The 20778-nt window shown below is 29.0% G+C and overlaps 1 protein-coding gene across 13 annotated transcripts in view; it reads left to right on the top strand.

The window, feature by feature from the left end:
- Window positions 1-20778, top strand: part of LOC142324190 (uncharacterized) — a 444097-nt gene that overhangs the window by 406790 nt on the left and 16529 nt on the right. For 3 of the 13 annotated variants that reach the window (XM_075364938.1, XM_075364939.1, XM_075364937.1), the window contains 2 exons: window positions 739-4422; window positions 11502-11556. In XM_075364938.1, the coding sequence (XP_075221053.1) occupies window positions 739-3971 (3233 nt within the window). In that variant the 3' untranslated portion in view covers window positions 3972-4422; window positions 11502-11556. Of the gene's footprint in view, window positions 1-738; window positions 4423-11501; window positions 11565-20374; window positions 20429-20778 lie in introns of those variants that run through there. The other 10 variants (XM_075364945.1, XM_075364944.1, XM_075364940.1 and 7 more) reach the window with 6 other exon arrangements.

Below are 20778 nucleotides of genomic sequence, written 5' to 3'. Positions count from 1 at the left end.
AATGATAACGATGAAAAGAGCTTGATCCTTGAACATATTTCATCACGTTTATTTCACTAAATATAAATTGAGTTATTGACATGATGGGTCTTTTCTCTTAGTTGCCCCCAAGTTTTTATATTTTGTATAAACAGATTTACTTACTCTTTCTGACTGAAAATGTGTTCAGACAGATGAAACTATTGTCCTTATATTATGTGCAATGTAGATGAGTTTAAAAGAGGTGACACTGGGCTTGTTTGTTTAGATTGTAATTTGTATAATTCTCTGGTCACTTTTCTTGCTCATGCGGTTACAGGTTAATAAATCTGTTTTATTAGCTTAGTAATATATCTCAGGTTAATAATTCAATCACGCAATACTTTTTATATATAACCAATATGGAATAAATATTTGAGTTTGGTATCTTGTTTATTATTAATTAATAAATAACAAAAATAATCGGTAACATAATTAGTTATGTGAATCTAGGATATATTTATATAAAGCTAGAATGATAACAGATAGAATTGGATAGAAATGTTAGAAATGTGCACATTAATTTAATAGTCTATTCAAAGTTCAAGGTAATATATATATTTTTTTAATATTATTCAAATGTGTATTTTTATATAGCTGAGTTCTGTGATTATTATGGTACTAGAATTAGAATGTATTGAACGTAACACAATTTTTTATTTAATATTTAACTAGTATATAAGATTATGATGTTAATAAATTCTGTTGTTTTTGTTTCAGCATGTGCTGACGTAGTGGCTGTGACTTCAGATGCAACAGGAAATTCAATGCTGAGTCAGGGTGAGTTTCCACTATCAATTCTGCGGTCTCAGTCGAGTCAAAGTAGTGGGGTTGATGATTCAGGGACTGAATCGGGGGAAGATTTGCGTCTATTAAGTCCAGAGGTCTTAGCTGAAGTTCAAGGAGCACTTTCAAAACTGGAAAGTGCTTTACCTGGCCTTGATCCAAATCGTAGGGAATCGTTAGTACAGCTTGTTAACCGTTTACAATCTTGTTTACATTTACAGCAACAACCAAATGCTCCACCACATCCACCACCTCGTAGATTTGCTAATCGAAAGTTAATTAGGCAATCAAGACATACAGTTGGTGTAAGCCGTGAAGAATTAGCTGATGCAAGAAGATTATTACAGGAAACAAAGACTTACTCTAGTAATCGCAGTAATCCAGAACTTTCGATTTCACCTGAACCTGATGTTGAAAATTCATCAGATAATTTACAGAAAGAGAATGAATCGCTAGTTACTCGAGTATTTCGCCCAGTTAAGTTTAATCCTTTATGTAATCGATCTATTTCTGAAGATAATACAAAGTTAACAAAACCTGAGGAATTAACAGAAGAGTTGCCGGTTATAGAACATGTTTATCATAAACCTGTATTATGTAAAGCGGAAGTTCATTGTGTTACTGAACCAGAACCATTATCTGCTTCTATATCTTATAAAATGGACAAAGAGACAGAGAGACTGATGGGTGATGCAAGTGGCAGTAGTCTTTTAGAATATGATCCAAGTTTAGTGCTTTTTACTCCAGAACAGTCTGTCCAAATTGCTGTCCATAAAGCTGCAATAAATAAACAAATAACTGAAGAAGAAAAAAGGAGAGAGGATAGTGATGATGGTGATATTTCTAGTACTGAAGAGGAATCTAATGTTAGAGAACGTGAAGATAATTCAGAAGGTGTATCATCTGCTCAAAGACTTTTACAAATAGCTACTGATAATTATAAAAAGAATAGTTCTAATAGATTTCATAACAGAAGTAATAAAAAACTAAAGATGAAACGAGCGAACACTATAGATATTCCTAAACCATTGAATTATTATGAAGCTGATGCTTCATCTGGTGATGATTTTGATAGAAATTCTACTGATGATGGTCATCTTTCAGATTATAAAGTTGGCTCAAAAAGTAAGACTAATAATAAAAATATATTTTCAATTAATTTTGAACCAAAAACATTAAATGATATGAAATTTTTAGCATTTCTTCAGCAATCAAATGAAAAAGATAGTAAGAATGTTACATATAATCCTTCGGCAAGAGGAGGAGCACCATGGAGTAATAGATTTTCAAATATAAAAACTACTTTTGAACAACCAGCTTTCACTCGGAGACAATCAAATCCAAATCTAGTGGCTACTATTAAACAATTTTGGCAAGGAGAATCACAACATGATGTACGTCATTCTAGAACACCACAGCCAATTCAAAAGAAACTTCCTTGGGCTTCAGAAAAAACATCTGATAATGAGGGAGTTGTTTTTGGTTCGATTACAGTAGCAAAGAAAACAGCTGTACCAATAAATCAATTTTCACATGCAGCACAATCTGCATTTAAACCACCTGAGAAGAAACTGACTGCACCTCCACCACCACCACCACCTGTTCATCAGTATATACCTCCATCTGTTTCTGGAACAGTTAAAAAATTAGCAGCTCAAAAATTTTCAGGACAGAATCCTTCTCCTAAACCAATTCTTAAACACTATCCATCACAAGAAAAAATTAATTCACTTAAAACATCTAATGAATCTCAATCAGAAAAAAGTAGTTTTGTACCATATAAAGGAGGAAATAGTCTTCCACAAAATTCTGTGATTAATAGTAATAATTCTTCTCATGATTTTAGTAAACCATACTTGATTCCACCGCAGAAGGTTACCAGTAATAGAGTCAGTGATGTTGTAAAATCATTAGAATCTGAGAAGATTAGTTTACCAAATGATAATATTTTAAAATTTTCTGTTCAACAAAATCGTAATCTTCATCAGCAAATTTTTAAACATCATATTGATAAAGTTCCAGACAGTGATGGTCATGCGAATCTTAGAATCGCACCAGAAATGTCTGAACACATTCCTTATGATAGAATTATACCGCATCACTTGCCATTAGTTAATGATATGTCATCAAATCAGATTAGTTATGGTAATAATTATTCTGATATGTCTCTGCAAACTCACTTTGCACCGACATCGCCAGAGCAGAGTCAAAATATTTTCATTCCTCCTGCACATGATACTGGATATTCTTCCAGCATTCGATCAAACAGTAGTGTAGATATTTCACCTATTTCACCAGGGAAAATGAATGCAAACTATTTTCCGCATAATTTTTCACCTCAAAAGCAAACAGGTGATAGTAGAACATCTAGTATTGAAAATATAAGTGCAATAATTAGATCAAGTAATGAGAATATTCATAATACATCATCACCTTCTCCTAAGGTTACGACACCTCCTGAAAATTTATCAGAACAGTTTTTTGGTGGTACGCCTATTCATGTTGTCCATAATTTACCAACAGGAAGAATATCAAAAAGTTCTTCAGTAGAAGATAATGTTGAAGAAACATTGTCGGCAACATCACCATTTTGGCATAATGAAGATAGGCCTTCTGCTTTCATCCCCTATGTTCTGCTTGAAGCACAGACTGCCATAAGTCGTGTTATGGGACGACCACAACAAGCAGTAACGGTAACTAATAAAATGCGTCATCGTTATGAAAATGCTGCAAAAAAAATTGAATCGCATATTACTTCATCTTCACAAAAGTCTTCATCGCCAAACCATCCACACACCTCTCCATCATTCCCAAATGTTTTACAAAAATCAGAATCATGGCATCAGATGGTTAAAGAAAAAATGGCTCAAGCAAAACAGGCACCACCATTACCAAAAATATCAAAAGCTAAATCTAGTCATGCCTTAGCTTTTCCAAAACAGTTTGAAGCATCGTTACCTAAAGAGACTTTATCCGTGAAACAATCTACTATTGATCAATATTTGAAAAAATCACCAGTTACAACTAGCTCTTCAATTTCAAAATCAAAAGAAAAAAAGACTGTGACAATTAAATCAGTTATCAAACTAGATGATGATTTAAATAATGTGGATGAAGCATTTGAAAACCTTTTTCAAGAAACGAGTAAAAAAAGGGTTAACAAATAGTAAAATGTAATCTTTCCCTTGTGATGAACTGGAATTTTTTCCACATTATTTTGTGTTATGATAATAGATTAATTTTGTATATCGTTTCCTGGTGTTGTGATATTATTTATTAATTTTATTAAAATATTGGTGTTATAGAATGTATCTTTTTACTAAGCACACCCACAGAAAAAAAAAATAATCTGCATTTCTCGCTTCGCAACCCTCAATGCTGATCACTACTATTTTCTTTTTTTATTTCTTCATTCAGTTTTTTTTTTAATATTATCTCTTCATTTTTTCTATTCCATATAATTTTGATGTTCTCTTTTTTATTTTATTTTGTTAATTTTTGTCTGTGTCTCTTCTTAACCGAGCTCGATTGCAGTGCTTCACTTACTACCTCCATCTGAAGACGGGTGTGTTTCAGGACGAGACTGCCGCTAAATTGGTGGAGCTTCTGTCTGCTCTTGTGAGTGATTTGTTAAAAACAAAACAAAACCATAGTTTGATGCGTTGTGTGCTGTTTCGCTGATCAAATTTTTTTTAATACTAATTTCTACTACATTTGGTTTGTCTTTCATCGCTAGTTGTCTCATCTTTGATCTTTTTGTTGTTTATTTATTTACATTTTTACTTTTATTACATCTTAGTTCTAATTATTAGTGGATTTCTTTCTTTTTTTTTATTAGTTATGTGTTTAGTTGTTAACAACATTATTAGAATTGACTGTAATTTATGCACATCCTACTTTAGTGCAGATACTTTTATAAATCCTTTTACTGGTTTTTCCTACATTTACAATTAAAAATCTTTTGCTGTTATTTGATGATTTTTTTTTTGACAATGATCCTATTTATGCCAGTTCACGGTAAAAATGTACTAATCTTACTGTATTTTGGTAATGCATAAAATTACACTGATGATATTTAACAAGAACTGAACCAAATTTAAAATTAATGGACTTTTTATGTATATCAAAGCATTTTTTACTGCATTTGTAATTATCATTAGTTATGCTTGCATTAGTGAACTGAATCAAAATATTTTCAATTAACTTGATGCGCACTGTTAAAATGAATTTAATATTTACTAGAGCTAGAATCATTGTGATGGTTATAAACATAGTTGAAAACATTTTGACATACTTAAAAAATATTTTATAAGTATACATTAGGGATATGAAGTTTAAACTATAGTTGTATTATGAATTTAAACGGGTAATTATTATTTATAATAAAAACCGGTACCTAATAGTAGATGTAGTAATCGATAGTATTGATAAAATATGTATATATATATATATATTGATTATAATAGATTGCATGAGTGAGTTTTGCTTGATTCGCTAGAATTTTTACTCTATCTATTCAGTAAATATAATTTCAGTAACATGTTGTGGTTGCGTAGTAAATAACTTAGTAGATCTGAACAAGTTTAATGAAAATTTATGAAATAGTTTTGATGTACATATATTGTTAAAAAAAACCATCTGATTGACTGTTCTCATTCAACTGTCATTTTAAAAATAAATAGCATCAAATTTTAAACTATGGACATCTCTTTTGTTTCAAGTGAAGGTTGCTGTTTATGTAATTAAAAATTTAATAAAAATTAAGCCTGCTAAGATATTTATTTATTTCAATTGTCTTCTCTTTTCAAACATTTTTTTCTAAGATGTGCAATTTAATTTTTTATTAACATGTTTTTTTGGTTTTTTTTTAATATTATAGAACCATGCTAAAGTATAATTTAGTACAGTCTTTCAGTTCAATTATATGTACATAGTATATGAACCGGTCGATTTGAGTTAGTATAAGACTCCACCTTTTTATACCTCATTAACTTACACTGTTTTAATTTCACATGTTTATTTCTATTTTATTGGTCCACTACCTTCTTGATTCATCTATTGTCATATACAGTTTTTTTGCCCCTTATAATTTTTTTAATTCAATTTTATTCTTAATTGAATATCTTTAACTAAATTAAAATTGAATTTGAATAATCTGATCATTTAGCTAGTTAGGTCTTATTCAGTATTCATTCTACCAGCCTTACATTGCACCTAAAATAAATAAAGTAAGTTTTAATAATTTGAAAGTAAAAAATTTTGCTTAGAGAAAAATATTGCCTTTTAGCATAAAAAGTATTGGTAAAACTAACGGGAGCCAAAATTGCTATAAAAGTTGTTTTCTGTTAGTAAGTATTTAAATGTAGCATAATTATTAAACAGATCTGGTTAAATACCAACCTCAGGCAAATCTTATGAAAAAGAAAAATATTAATTCTGTTCATTAAAGTAGATTCAAATTTTAACTGCAAATAGACTAAATACAAATTTAATTTCTTCTTCTTTTTGATTTTGGCCTCTGAAAGAGCGAGTTCCGATGTTCACCTGCTTTGCAATTTTCTCTTTGCCCAATATCCTGATGTTCTTTTCTTTACTTTCAACCGCTCTTGAGCACTATTATCTTTTTCTTTTCTTTTCTTGAAAATCCTATATTGGATTCAATTTTCTCTTAATAAACTTTTCTGTTATTTCATTTTCTGAGATGTTTTGGTTTTTTAGATCGATTTTAACCTCATTCATCCAATTAATTTTAGTTTTCTTTTTATAAAAATTATTAAATATTTGTTTTGTAAGACGATTGATTATTGGCTGTTCTAAAAAGGTGTCCAAAGAAAAATAATCTTAGTTTTTTCATTGTTATTAAATTTTATGTGCATTTTTAAATCTCTTTATTATGTTTCAGTTTATAATTGCCATTTTCACAGACTGAAGCTATAAATTTAATTTATTTTTAACATGTAAATTATTATCATCTGTTCAAGTGGAGGCCCGATTTTATACTCCCATAGATCATTTTCCTTTTCTAAATTTAAATTATTTATCATCAATGGATTTTGGATTTTGGTTTTTAATTTGAATTACATGTAGGTACTACATTTATTTTTAAAATTCCTTTTACAACTTTCTTTCTATTTTTGTTAGAATTGGTTTTTTTTCACTTTTATCAGCAACCTTACTTTTAATGTTAATTATTGCCATAGATGCTAATCACTATTTCAGATATCTACCTATAAACAAAAAAATTGTCTAAACAGTATACTACAATTTCTTCTATTTTCAGTAACTCTCATCAACTAAGAGTTCATATTTTTCACTGATGAATTTTTTTTTAGTTGATGTATATGCTTTTGATTATATTTGACAAATTAAGCAAGCTTTTTCGTATTATTATGTATTACTACTGCAAAATAAAGTTGCATATTTAGGAAACCATAGTGCTGTAAACATTTTTTATGGTTGTGCAATAGTTTTAATCCTGCATTAGATAGCAGCATAAGATTTTCACAGCTATTTTTATACATACATAGACTTATATTTATATGCATATACATGAATTATATACACTAACTGAATGCTGTACCTCATATATATTTTTATATATATTACAGTTACACAATTTTACTTTCATTTTATATTGACTAATATTTTAAATATTCTCCTAACGTTTTTTTTTTATTAAATAAATCTGAATGATTATAATATATGATTACGTATCATTAGTATCCATTTCTAATTCTGTTGTATTTTCTGTAGTCTGCTTTTGTAATTATTATTCTCATTAGCTATGATATATTTTGTATTACATATTTATTTGTTTTGTTTTTTTTTGCAAATTATTGCCCTAATTTTTACTGCTGTCATAAAAGCATTTCTTTATGTGTGTGTTTTTTTTTTCTGTTAGATGGTAAAGGTCTTGTAAGATTAAGTAGTGTATAATTTAAATTGTTTGTATTATTATATTTATGATATTCGTGTATGTTGTAAAGAATGTTTATCAGCTGGTATTATTACAGTATAATGTTGCTACACAATTCAGGTTAGAATAAAACTAAAGTGGTATACCCCTATAACTGCATGTACTTTGTTCATTCAGGTTTCATTAAGTTGAACTGTTTCAGTAATGGTTGGCTGTAAAGTGAACATAACTAATTTTAATTCAGATAATAGAGTGTTAATTGTAGGTACAGCTTGTCATGAAGCAATCTGCAAACTCATTAAATCAGCTTTGTATAATTTTCTATATCAAATAGCTTTTTTTATTTTTTCATTTCAATTTAATTCACTGTTGTAAGTCTACGGTTATGTTAATCGGTTTTAAACGAGTTCTTTTTTATACTATTAGAATTTCTTGTCATACCAGTTGCACTTCCTGATTTCTCTTCTTACACATACAGGATTGCCAAGACTTATGAAAGGACCAGTCATTTATCGATTATGCCCTTCTGTGAAATTTTCCTATAGATTTGTATTAAACTAAAGATATATCTGCCTCATTCCAAAGATATCTCAAGATTTTTTTAGGTTTCATGAAAATACATGAATTATAATAGTATCTTCATTTTTCTCTTATACGAGAAGAATGTACTTCATTTCCCCAACAAAAAAAATATTATCTGTTAAACAGATGCTTTTAATGTGTAAGATTAAAATGTCAGTGAAAGTGTAAATTCTGTTTAGAACTTTTGATCATATTTTCCATATTAATCCAACTGTTAGTTTGTTTTGTGTTTACTGTGCATATCCTGTGGCACACATTTTTCAAATTTGTTTTTATTATTATGACGGCAGACATGATTCATGTGAATTTTAATGGTAAAGATAAGATCGATCAAACAGTAGTTCCATATTAATCCATCAGTTAGCTTGTTTTGTGTTTAGTATATATCCTATTGCATACTCTTTTTTAACATTTGTTTTTAGTGTTACGACCTCGGACATGATTCACATGAATTTTAATGGGAAGATGAGATAGATGAAGTAACAGGAGAAAAAACTGTTAAATTCTTGCTATGAATTTTAACCTTGAACCCATCTGAAAAGAAACTTCTTATTTCTCAAAAATAAACTATACTTCTTATTTTTGTAGAAAAAAGTGCTAAGGAACTGTAATGAGCTAGAGGTTTATTTGAAGCCCAGATTTTGAAACCTCTTTCAAAAACATTTGTGCCCGTAGAAAAAATCCTACCACCTCTGTGTTCTCATAAAATGAAATTTATATCTACATAAGTACCTATTAATAACAGACATTATTATAATGGCCTTATTTTACACTATCTTGTGTAAATCTATCTTGTTTCTTGTTTCATCATATCTAAAGTGAGAAGTCCAAGCTTACTTGTCTGGTTGCTTGATGTATACATCGACTTCACAGTGATTGAATTACTTTGTGGATTCAATTATTTGTTAAATTGCAACAAATCCTAGATAATCCTAGATTTGAATTCCTGTTAGGACTAGATTTTTCCTTCAATTAATTTAATCTACTATATTTTAAATGATGAATTGGTTTCTAGATTTGTTTATCGGTTCGTGGATCAAGTCAATTTGTAACATATTCAAAGGAATTAAAATAATTGGGGAATAAAAAAATTGTTTAAAAATTAATGTGGATATTTATTATTTTACTTTTTTCTTGGAATAAAGAAAATATAAGTAAAAAAACTGTTTGTTTGTGATTTATTTTTATTATTTGTATTTTTTATTTTTCTAATTGAAAATATTTGAAGTATAGTGTTAAGTAAATTTAACAAGAAGAAACTGATATATAAATAAATGATAAAGAAACAAAAATAAGTATGTACTTTGCAATATGTTTCAGTCTGCTATTTCTAGATTCCAAAAAAATTCTAATAAAAATTAAATCACACCCTATTTTACTCTGGTTAAATCTATAAATTAGTTCATGTTCATGTTGCTTAATCCTAGAAAAAAGCAAAAAAAAATTGCCATTACTAATCATAAAAAAGTTCATCAAATATGATGGTTACAACATTAATTGTAGTTGTATGGTTATGTGAAGTGTAGAAAATCTGAAACATTTTTAGTTCTTATGAAGGAGTATTATCTTTCAAGGAAATGTGGAAATTATAGTATGCATCAAAGGGTATGAATGACCGGGCATAATGTCCTTTTTCTGATGAATGGCAGATCATTTAGATGGCAGAGCTAATGTATGAAGTCGATTAATTAAAGATATTTAGGATATTGGTTGGAATTAACGTGAAGTTGTTAGATGGAGAATTCAGTTATTGTTTAGGGAGAAATATCTCTTGATTGTTTTTACTTTTGCTTTTTGCAATCCTGTGCATACGTTTTAATGAGGAAGATAGATCGATAAAATGATAAATGAAAAAATGCTAGAACCTTGCTAGGAACTGAATACATAGCTTACATAGTTAACACATAGCTGAATACATAGTTAACTATACCGATCGGCAAGTTAATTTCTCATACTTCAACAGAACATCTTATTTCATCTTTGAAAAGTTACTTGATCAGGAGAGTTGTTCTTACATGTAAGGTGGTGCCAGACAAACATTAATGTGGTTCCTTCCTAGAAAGCATGAAGATGAAATGTATGCATCAGCAATGTATTCCTACAAAAATATCTGGGATCAGCAATAAGGTGCATATTTATTGTGGATAATAGCATGTAAAAGGACGCTTCAATTTAAGTCAGTACTGAAATTCCAGAAAATTTTTTATGTACGCATATGAATCTAAACTGGAAGATATCATGATGTGTCAATAGACATTACAGGATATTCTGAATTTTATTTCGATATTTAGTAGAGGAATCAGTTGCAGCAAAATATACACCTAGCAAAGGCCACAGAAAAGAAACCACTTCAATATTTCCTGACATCTTTGTTTTGCATTTTTTTGGCATAGGATGCTTGTCATTCTTAAGAATAGTTGTATTGTTTTTATGAATGACTTGTGCCAGGTTACCTGCAGTTGTTTCGTTGTGACACCTAATAAAAATAGATTGTTATGGTTTTTATGAAATGTCATTTTAAACAGAATGAACAAGATATAAATTCCAAATAAACTGATGCAAAGCGGCTATGTTTGATAATTATTTAATTTATATATATAATAATAAATAAATAAATATATATATATATATATATATATATATATATATATATATATATTTACCAATGTTAAATTAATACTGGTGTTATGAAATTTTTTAATTAAGTGTTTATAATTTTTGATTGTCATAAAAATTTAGAAGTAAAAATATATTTTGCGTTTTTAAAAAAATTGCTGTTATTCTAAATATCCACTTTATAGTTTTATTTTAAACCTGACATTTCTTATTTAGCAAATTAAATTACAGATTTCATTTTACCTTGTGAAACTATTTTCAGAAAATTGTGGAATTTGTTATAATCTTTGTAGGCTTTATTTAGAATAATCTTATTTTTAATGTAAGGATGAAATATGCTTGGAAAGGAAAGAGGGCAAAGATCATTCTATAAAACTTTACCCAGTTTTTTTTACATCATCACTAATACAAAAATATTTTATTATCTTACATATTAGACTTATTTTGATATTAGAATTTGATTATTTAATCTATTAGTAGTGTTTTAATTTTATGCTATTTTTAAATTATTTAATAAATAAAATATTTAATTGAAATTTAAAAAAATACCAAATAACAATTTATAATTTATGTGTGTGTGCAGAATGCGTGGAATCTAAACAAGTGTCTACAAAATTGGAGGAATCATCTTTTTCCCACTCTGAAGGTATGTTTTCCCTTTTTTTATAAACATAAATATGTATGTGTTTATATTGAAATGAATTAAAATAACTTTTTTTTTTGGTCCTATCAAATATTTTTGCAGAGATTTCTGATTCTTAAGTTTTATTTTTAATACATTAAATTAAAAAACAAAGAAAAAATCTAGTCTGTTTTTAAAATTGTAGAAAGACAATTTTTAAAATGTTAGTTTTTTCAGTGAGTAAGGTAATAAACACACTTCTAAAAACTGACTTTTTTAATTAATTGATCATATTAAAAAAATATGTTCTAGAAGCCGAGATCTCTGCATTAGTATTAGTTTGGCATATAAAAAAAAAAAAAAAAACAATAAATGATACATTTTTAATTAACTTTTAATAAATCGGTATGTTCTACTGTTAGATGCAATTTATTAAATTATTTCGGCATGTAAATAAATAAAAAATTGTGAGCAAACTTGAGGAATATTTAAGCAAGAGATGTTGGGCTAGGTAGTTTCAGAAGTAGTGTTAGTGATTACAAGATTTATAATAGCGATCTTGCCTAATTTAATCTGATAATCGATTGATTTATGTGGTATTTCAGAAGTGTTTTGGTGTTAGTTGTAAGTTGTAGTTATTGTTTTTAATATTGTAATTTTTTTTTTTTTAATGTTATTTTAGCTGTGATATTAGTTATAAGTTTTTGTTTGTTTAATGTTTTTAGTTTTTTTTTTTAATATAGTTTATTTATTTGTTTTCCTTTTTTTCTTTTATTTATTTTACTCCGGGTGATGATAATGTGCAGGCCTTTTTCACCCTCAAAAAAAAAAATTCTTTTAGACATATGGAATTTAAATTTTCTTACTCTTATCCAACCCGCATGAGCCTGCTAGTTTATGAAATCAGATTATTCTTACTACTTTGACCAAGTTTTATTATTAGGGCTTTAGTTCTACGTGACAATTTTGATATGTTATCAATTAAAGAGCTGAAGGTCAACAATATATTTAATAGTTCTGTTTTATTTAATTATACGAAGGGAAATAACTAAATCCAAAGAATATTTTTGAATTCCCTCTAGTCATTTTTCCAAATGGATATTTTTATAAATCCAAAATATTATTATTATTTATTATATTAAGTTAACTGATGTTTGGCTTCAAAAAATTATCCTGAAAATTTGCTAATTTAGAAACATTCAATATTTCTTAACATCTCATAAATAAAAATCACAAATACATCACTTTAACATTGCCACAATAACATTACCTTGATAGTCTGTAATATGTGGGATGTCCTATGGCAAATATTCGTATTTGTTGTGAACTTGATAAATATGTTGAACATTTGTATACATTTGCACTTACAAGTTATTTATCCAATAAATCTGTGCGTTCACTATCTTGCTATAAGCATAGAGCTGCATGTCTCTATGACCTCCTTGACGTGTTGCTAAGCATCTTTGAAGTAATGGTTTCTAAAGGCTTCCTCCACACTGCTACAAAATTCTTTATTTGTTGCACATCAACGTTGAGAAACATAGGCCTTGATTATCCACCATTATAAGTCATAAGATGTGATAAGTTCTAGGCTTTGTAGTGGCCATTGTAGTAAGGCTAATGATGTGTGTGAAACTCAGCCAAACCAGTGGCCTGGAAATTGTTCATTTAGAAATCGTGAACTCAAAGAGCAAAATGAGCTGAGCTTCCATCTTGCTGTGCCCAGACATGTGCCATGATACCCTTGTTTTGTTGTTGAGATATTAATCATTTTTCCAACATTTACAAATAAGAATCATAATCACATGTAATTGTCCTGGATGACAACTTCTCAGATTTACTGTATATATTCACAAAAAAGATCAATATCTTAACACACTTGAACATTATGAATTATATAAACATGCAACAAAACACTAAATGAACAGGTGTAATTGAGTTTGCTCATAATTTTTTTGACTACATTCTTAGTATCAGTCACCCTAAAAAAAAACCAATAGTAGTAACATCAGCAGATATCAATGTAAAAACATCAGGATTAGTTTCTGAGGATGGTCTCTCACAGTTGTAAAAATGTTTTATTAAAATTTTGGTTTAGTGTGTTGTTACAAAATTTTTATAATAGATTAGTTTCTGTTTTTAGTTGGGTGTTTGGTATCATATTTGAAAAAATCTGATGTAGACACTACATGACTTCCTTGTACGCCTATTAAATTATAACACATTTTTAAAACTACATAAAATTTTATTTTACTTATAACTTCTGATTTTTTTTTGATTTTTTTTTTTTATTGTTATTGAATTATTATTTATTATAATTTTTTTTTTTTACTATCAGAGGTTATAAATTACTAATAAATCAATATATTTATTAAAAAAAAAGTTAAAGCAAAAGGAAAATGAAAAAAGGAAGAAAATGTTGCAAACAATGAAAGAATAAAAATATTAAGAGAAGATGATAAATAAAGAGGAAGAAAATGTAAAAAACAACGAAACAACAAAACGATTAAGAGAGGATGATGAATATAAAGAGAGAGAAGATTTGATAACTAGAGAACGTGTACACAAATTAAAATTATATCAAACCAAAAAAGAATTAAATGATTGGCCACAAAAAGCAAATAAACAAAATGATGACAACTCCGACTTAGAGAGAATATTATCTGACAATATCAGAGGATTAACGAACTAAATAAGAATTTTTTGCAATTTATTAAAGATGAAGCATGTATGCTTCAGTGTATATGTTCTTGTGAGGGCCTATTTTTCTGCCACTCTGTAGTTAACTTTAATGTAGATAAAAAACAGAAATTCCAGAATAATTAAATAAAATTAAAGTAGAAAATCCAAAAATAATACGATTCTAAATTATAATTTTCAACGAATATTAAATAGTAAGATGTTTCACAAAATCTATTGCATATACACATATATAATAATGCCTATTAAATTACACATACACACTTTTAAAAGTAAGATTTATTTCACTAATAGCTTCTGATTTTTTTATATATTTTTTTATTGTTATTGAATAATTATTTATTGTAAAAAATGTTTTACAATCACGGGTTAATAATTATTAATAAATCGATATATTTAAATTAAAAAATAGAAAAGGAGATGAAGTCCGATTCGAATCAATGTGTCTTCGTTTGTAAGATCCAAATATTTCATTAATTAAAATTTTATTTGGCTATATCTCTGGAACCGATGAAAATAAGTACAACTTATGATATATCGTTCCAAATACGATAAAATCTATAAAATACGATAAATATGACATATGATAAAACCAAATGTTTTGAATTTGGGCTTTTTTGAACACTTTTGGTTCAGTCGATTGCAATCAAAAGGGGTGGTGCACAACTAGATGTTACATCAGTCCTAAATCTAAAATTTCAATATCCTACGGCTAATCGTTTTTGAGTTATGCGAGATACACGTACAAAATTGGATTTTTACTGTACGTATGTATGTGTGTACACACATACATATGTACAGACGTCACGCCGAAACTAGGCAAAATGGATTGAGGGATGGTCAAAATTGGATATTTCCGTTGAAATCTGAAAACCGGAATTTTTTTGCGATCACAATATTTCCTTTACTTCGTAAAAGGAAGAAAATTGAGTTATAATATTTTTTTAATAATATTCAAAGATTTTAGTTAAAATATTATTTTTGTATTAATATGACTGCCATAACATAAAATTTTGCATCTGTTTTTAATTAGATCTTTTTCTAGCATTGATAGCACACTACCAGAATACAAAATGCCTTTTTATACATCCAGTAATAATAAAGAACAGCGGATTTGATATGTTTAATAAAATTCATTAAATATACAGTTTGAATTTTGTTACTGTGTACATTTTTATGATGTTTCGTTTTCCTTGTGTGTAACGTAGATTTTATAATTAGTTGTATGAAATGTACCGGGTATCGGATAAGATTCCGGCCATAGTGACTTATTACCCCATTATAACCAATAGTTTTTCAACACTTTAGTAAATAGCATTGAAGATATAAAGCAAAGAATAATTCTAGTGGCCAAAGTAACTTTTAAATGGTAAAAATACTTTTAAATACTTGCACTATTAACACCTAAATTAATTCTCAAAGATCACCAAAATTAAACGGTACCGGGTATATAGTTATACTGACCTCTATGGACATACGTTAAAGCTAATGATCATAAATAATAATCAACAACATTTAGAATTTAAGAAAAAGAAAAAAATTTGATACCAAGATAATTTCTCTATAAAAATAAGTTACGCTAAATGTTTTATCAGAATAATTTTGAAAACAAGATTACGTTTAAAAACTTTTATAAGAATCTTACTTCTAAATCAAATCTATAAACGCATGGCAATTCAATCGTTAAACGGTCATTATCAGTAGATACTGAGGAAAAGGTGTATATAAAAAGAATAGGATTATATCGAGCGATTCAAAAAGAACTTCGCAACTTTAAACGCGTGTAAAATTTTATTGAGATAACTTACAGATTCGGTTGTGGTTTCATTTCATAGCAAAACACATCAGGTTTTGAGTCACGTGGTTAATTAGTACCGACTTCGACCAACAGCGCTGTTTCCAGTATTGTTAAAAATTGATATATTTACTGGGGCGGAATGTACTCGCTGTGCGTTTCCAGTCAGCAACTGCAGTTCAACTTAATTTTCGTAGAGAGTATGGTAAGGAGCCTCCTTGTAGGCGTACAATTTACTCTTGGCGATCAAACCTTCATCGAGACCGGTTGTTCTTCTTGCAGGAGGCGACCGTAAACGGTTTCGTTTATCTGGATACGCTTCAAAATTTTCTAATCCCTCAGTTAGACGATGATGACTGAGATGAACGCCATTACTATCAGCAAGACGGGGCACGACCTATTACCGTCTAGAAGTCCAAAATTTTCTTGATACTCGATTCCCAGGTTGTGAAGGTCCAATCGCATAGCCGCCTCGCTCCCCAGGTTTGACCCCGCTAGATTTTTTCTTGTGTCGTTTTATTAAAGATCGGGTTTATGTACGTCTTTGCCTGCCGATCTTGTCGAGCTGAGACTTCGAATTAATACCGCAGCTGCAGAGGTAACACCCGATTTGCCGGCTACAGTCTGGAATGAAATTGACATCGAGTGGGATGTATGTCGCACTACAATCGGAAGCCGTCTCAAACCGAAGCAGTGTCAGGTGACATCGCTTCATACATTATAATACAGATCACGTCAGGAACGGTGAGTTATACTAAACCGCATTTAAAAAAAAGAAGGTACTACCCCAGCTTTTGACTGGATGAAAGGAAATCGATTAAGTACGCGCCAAACAATCGTTTGTGAAATACCAGTCTCGCGTGACGCACATCGAGTTGATTACTTCGGATTATGTGCAAAGCTTTCTCCGAATTGTTCCACAGCAGCTTCAGGGAGCGTGGGCGTGTTTTTAGAATCATACAAAATCACTGGTGATTTTATATGTTTAACAGAACAACCTGTCTCAACGAAGATTTGGTGCCAATAGCAAATTGTATGTCTAAGAGGATGCTCCCTACCGTACTCTCTACGAAAATTACGTTTATTTATTTATTTATTTTATTATTATTATTATTATTATTATTATTATTATTATTATTATTTAACTCTAGGCTTCTATAAATAACTAACTACATAAATTCTCAGTTAAATACTTATTTATTATCTTCATCTGAGTGTGAAGAATGATTTTTTCACAATTTTTTTGGTAATAGTAGTATCTCCTGAAAATTAAGTCCGACAATTGCTGCAGAAATCTCTTATTTAATTTAATTTAGTGATTTATGATGATAATTTAATTTCATTATTTTCTATATCGTTTTAATATTTTAACATTTTTTCTTCTGTTTATTAGTTTTCATCCTTACGGATAAAAATTTCTGCGAAAATAAATTTTTAGTTTAACAAATTCTGATACCAAAATTGAAAACCTTTACGAATTCTTGCGTTAAACGTTTAACATTTAACCTATTTTTAATTTTCTATCATTTACATTTTTGCCGGCGGCCCTAAATACTCCCTAGTTTTGCTGTATAATATGATCTCTATTTGAATTGTTTTCAATTTTTCTCCATTTAATTTGTTTTACCTGCATATTATGCTATTTATTTTCTAAGCGGGGTTTACATTCAAACAATCCTCCGGTGAGTAGGTACCCCTTTACAACACCTACATTATTTATTGTCTGGTCCGTACATTACGCTATGCTAAGCATGTTTTTATCTCGGGCTTTATTTCTGAATTTTTATCCACATTTTTTTAAAATTTGTTTTTATAACTTTTTGTCAAAATTGTATTTAAAATTGACATAGCCTACGAAAGTTTAGTATTTTGTCGCTTCTATTTCTCATGTGTTAATAACCGCTCAGAACATTTCCTGTCCGATTAAATAAAAAATGTGTAGTATTTTTATCATTAAAAGAGGTAAGTTTTTCTTTTGCTCTAAGTGAAAAGTTCCCAAAAAGTGTCTTTACTTTGCATATAACGATATTCATTAAGCGAGTGCGTATTGATAACCGATAACAGGCAGTACAGTATCAGTAATGCACGTCTACCCCATAAGTAGTTTGCTTAATAAATAACAGAAACTAAGGCGATTAATAAATTGTAAATAATAATATTCATAGAATCTCTTGTACTCGACTGTACCGTACAACATTATATAATGCTACATATGTATTATTAAGTATAACAATGTTTCCCAGAATCTTACGACAAAAAAAATTATAAGAAATTAGCGATGCAGTGTGTGAAAATTAAACCGTCCATTGTTATACGCTTGTTTTAACTTTTATTATCTGGTCGTATTTTTCATTTACGTACTTCCTGTTAGTTATTTTGACGGGGTATTCTTGAAGATTTTTGTTCTCTTTTTGGCTTGTAATTTATTTAATTCTAAATAAAAAAATTCTGTGTAACCTTCAATTTTAATTTATTTTTTTGAGGTAAAACACCCTCGATTGTATTTTTGTGACAAGTATTTTTACTTTTTTCAGTTCTCGGATAATGATAACTCTTTAAAAAAAAACAGTAGGATTTTAGGTCTATATTAATGTTTTATTTGTTAGGTCTTTATGTCACGGGGCTGAAGATTACAAAATCATCTATTGAATTGGCCGTTGCAGAGGTTTTTCTTTAATTTTGTTATTTTCATTTTGTCGATTAGTATGACGGAATAGTCATACTAACATCTAACATCCCAAAGGTTCTGGGTTTGATCCCTAGTCAGGATTGCATTTTCCTGCGCTAAAAAATTCAGATATCAATATTAAGTATTATTAATAGGGTATCAGACTAGAGAAAAGAAAAAATCTCATATAAAACTGATGTGTGAACGTGCCGAACCGTTGTTTTGTTTTCTTTATGCCGGAAAAAGCTATAGCCTCCTCAAAATTATTAACTTGAATTTAGTTAAAACGTTCATATTTATTGAAGTAATCCGTACTGATTGCATAGTTCAGATTGTTACAATTGTATTAACATCGGTAAATATATGAATAAATAAACAAATTAATGGAATTAAATGAAATTTAATCCAAGTTAATAGAATTAAAAATATAATTAAAATAAACGATTAGCCTTCACCTCTCTTTTTTCTGCTTTTCCACCATCCTGTCACCTTCATCGCACTCAAAATCATCAACACATCATCCATCCATCTCGATCTCAGCCTACCCTTCTTTTTGCAGTATATATTTGTACACTTAATATCTTTTTTTGGTCATTCATCCTCGCTACCCATCCCAGCCTTAATAAACCGTCTGATATCCTCCCCCTCTATTATTTGGTCTATCTCCCCGTTTTATGAATACTCCTGCTAAGAACCGTACATTTTCTTATGCCTTTTTCAAACTTTCTTAATATATTAATGCTGTTACTGTCACTGTCCAAGCCTGAGATCTATAAATAGCTAACGGTTTTATTAAAGTTTTATATATTTGAAACTTTGCCTTTCTGCTTATTTTGGCCGTTTGTTAGTCAAGAATATGTTAGTCGGATATGTTTTATGTAAAACTGTACCGAAATGATTTAACTATAGAACACTATGGCAAATACTGGCTTCGGCAATATTGCCTATTTAAGTGATCTAACGTGGCAAATAACGGCTCGATCATTATTTATAACTTTTTCACGGCCTGCAATTTCCACAATGCTACTCCAGAGAGCAGCGAAATCTCAGCAGGTGTTGATTATAGTAACGGATGTAATAAATAGTTTAAAAAATCCTGAACCTAGACATTCTAGCAGCATAATATAATAGTTTTTAAACCCGTTAAAATATTGTTTTGCATACAGCTTTTTCTCTTTTTATTTATCTCCATTAAGTATTTTTACATGAAAATATATACCTCTGATTTTTGAGAACAGACTTTTTTATAAAAAAATTAATTAAAAATGTTATTAAAATCTTTAAATTTACGTAGGGATGTTTACTATCTCATTTGAAAGAAAAATAAATAGTAAGCGAAACAAGTTAAAAAATAATTTTAACAATGAATTATGGATTTAACTACAAATGTATACTTAATTTAATGAATACTTACATTAAAAATTAACCGTACTCGTATATACTCTGTATTTTGTTTATTACAAGTATAATTTATTTCAGTAATAAAGGCATAATTTTCAATAATTCAATTTTTTTTGTTAGGCGAAGTGCTTAGATTGAAGGTACCGGTATGTTCCGTGAATTACTGAAATAAAAAATGTATAATATGATATACTTTGTTGAAATTTTACACTCTTTTAATATAAGATTAATATTGTTTATGATGATAATTTCTCCTCATCTGTTTTTCAGTGCATACTCGAACATCTTCGACCTTTTCAACAAGTCATCATCGTGTGACGAAAGGTACGATAAACACGTTTTATTGTCATTATATTATTAATGTAGCTTAATTTTGAAATTTCTATGCAAGTTTTTGTACAGTTTTTATACTTGGGCGTTTATGCTGTTGTATTATATTTTCACTCTGCCGACTTCCACGGTGAAGCGGTAGGATTTCTGTCTTTTGTCTAAAAGGTCTCGGGTTCAAATTTCATTCAGGCTCTACAAAATTGATCTCTTCATAAAAAAAAGCGGTCTGTTAATGGCCGCACGATAAATAAATAACATGAAATACAATTGATGAAATTACAAACTGAATTTGCAATTCTTGATGTCTGCAGAATTACAATTTGTGTAATATAGAATTGAATTGT

The sequence above is a fragment of the Lycorma delicatula genome, chromosome 4 (assembly GCF_047948215.1).
Source record: "Lycorma delicatula isolate Av1 chromosome 4, ASM4794821v1, whole genome shotgun sequence".
NCBI classification, from domain to species: Eukaryota; Metazoa; Arthropoda; class Insecta; order Hemiptera; family Fulgoridae; genus Lycorma; species Lycorma delicatula.
This window is presented reverse-complemented; position numbering and strand designations above follow the sequence as displayed.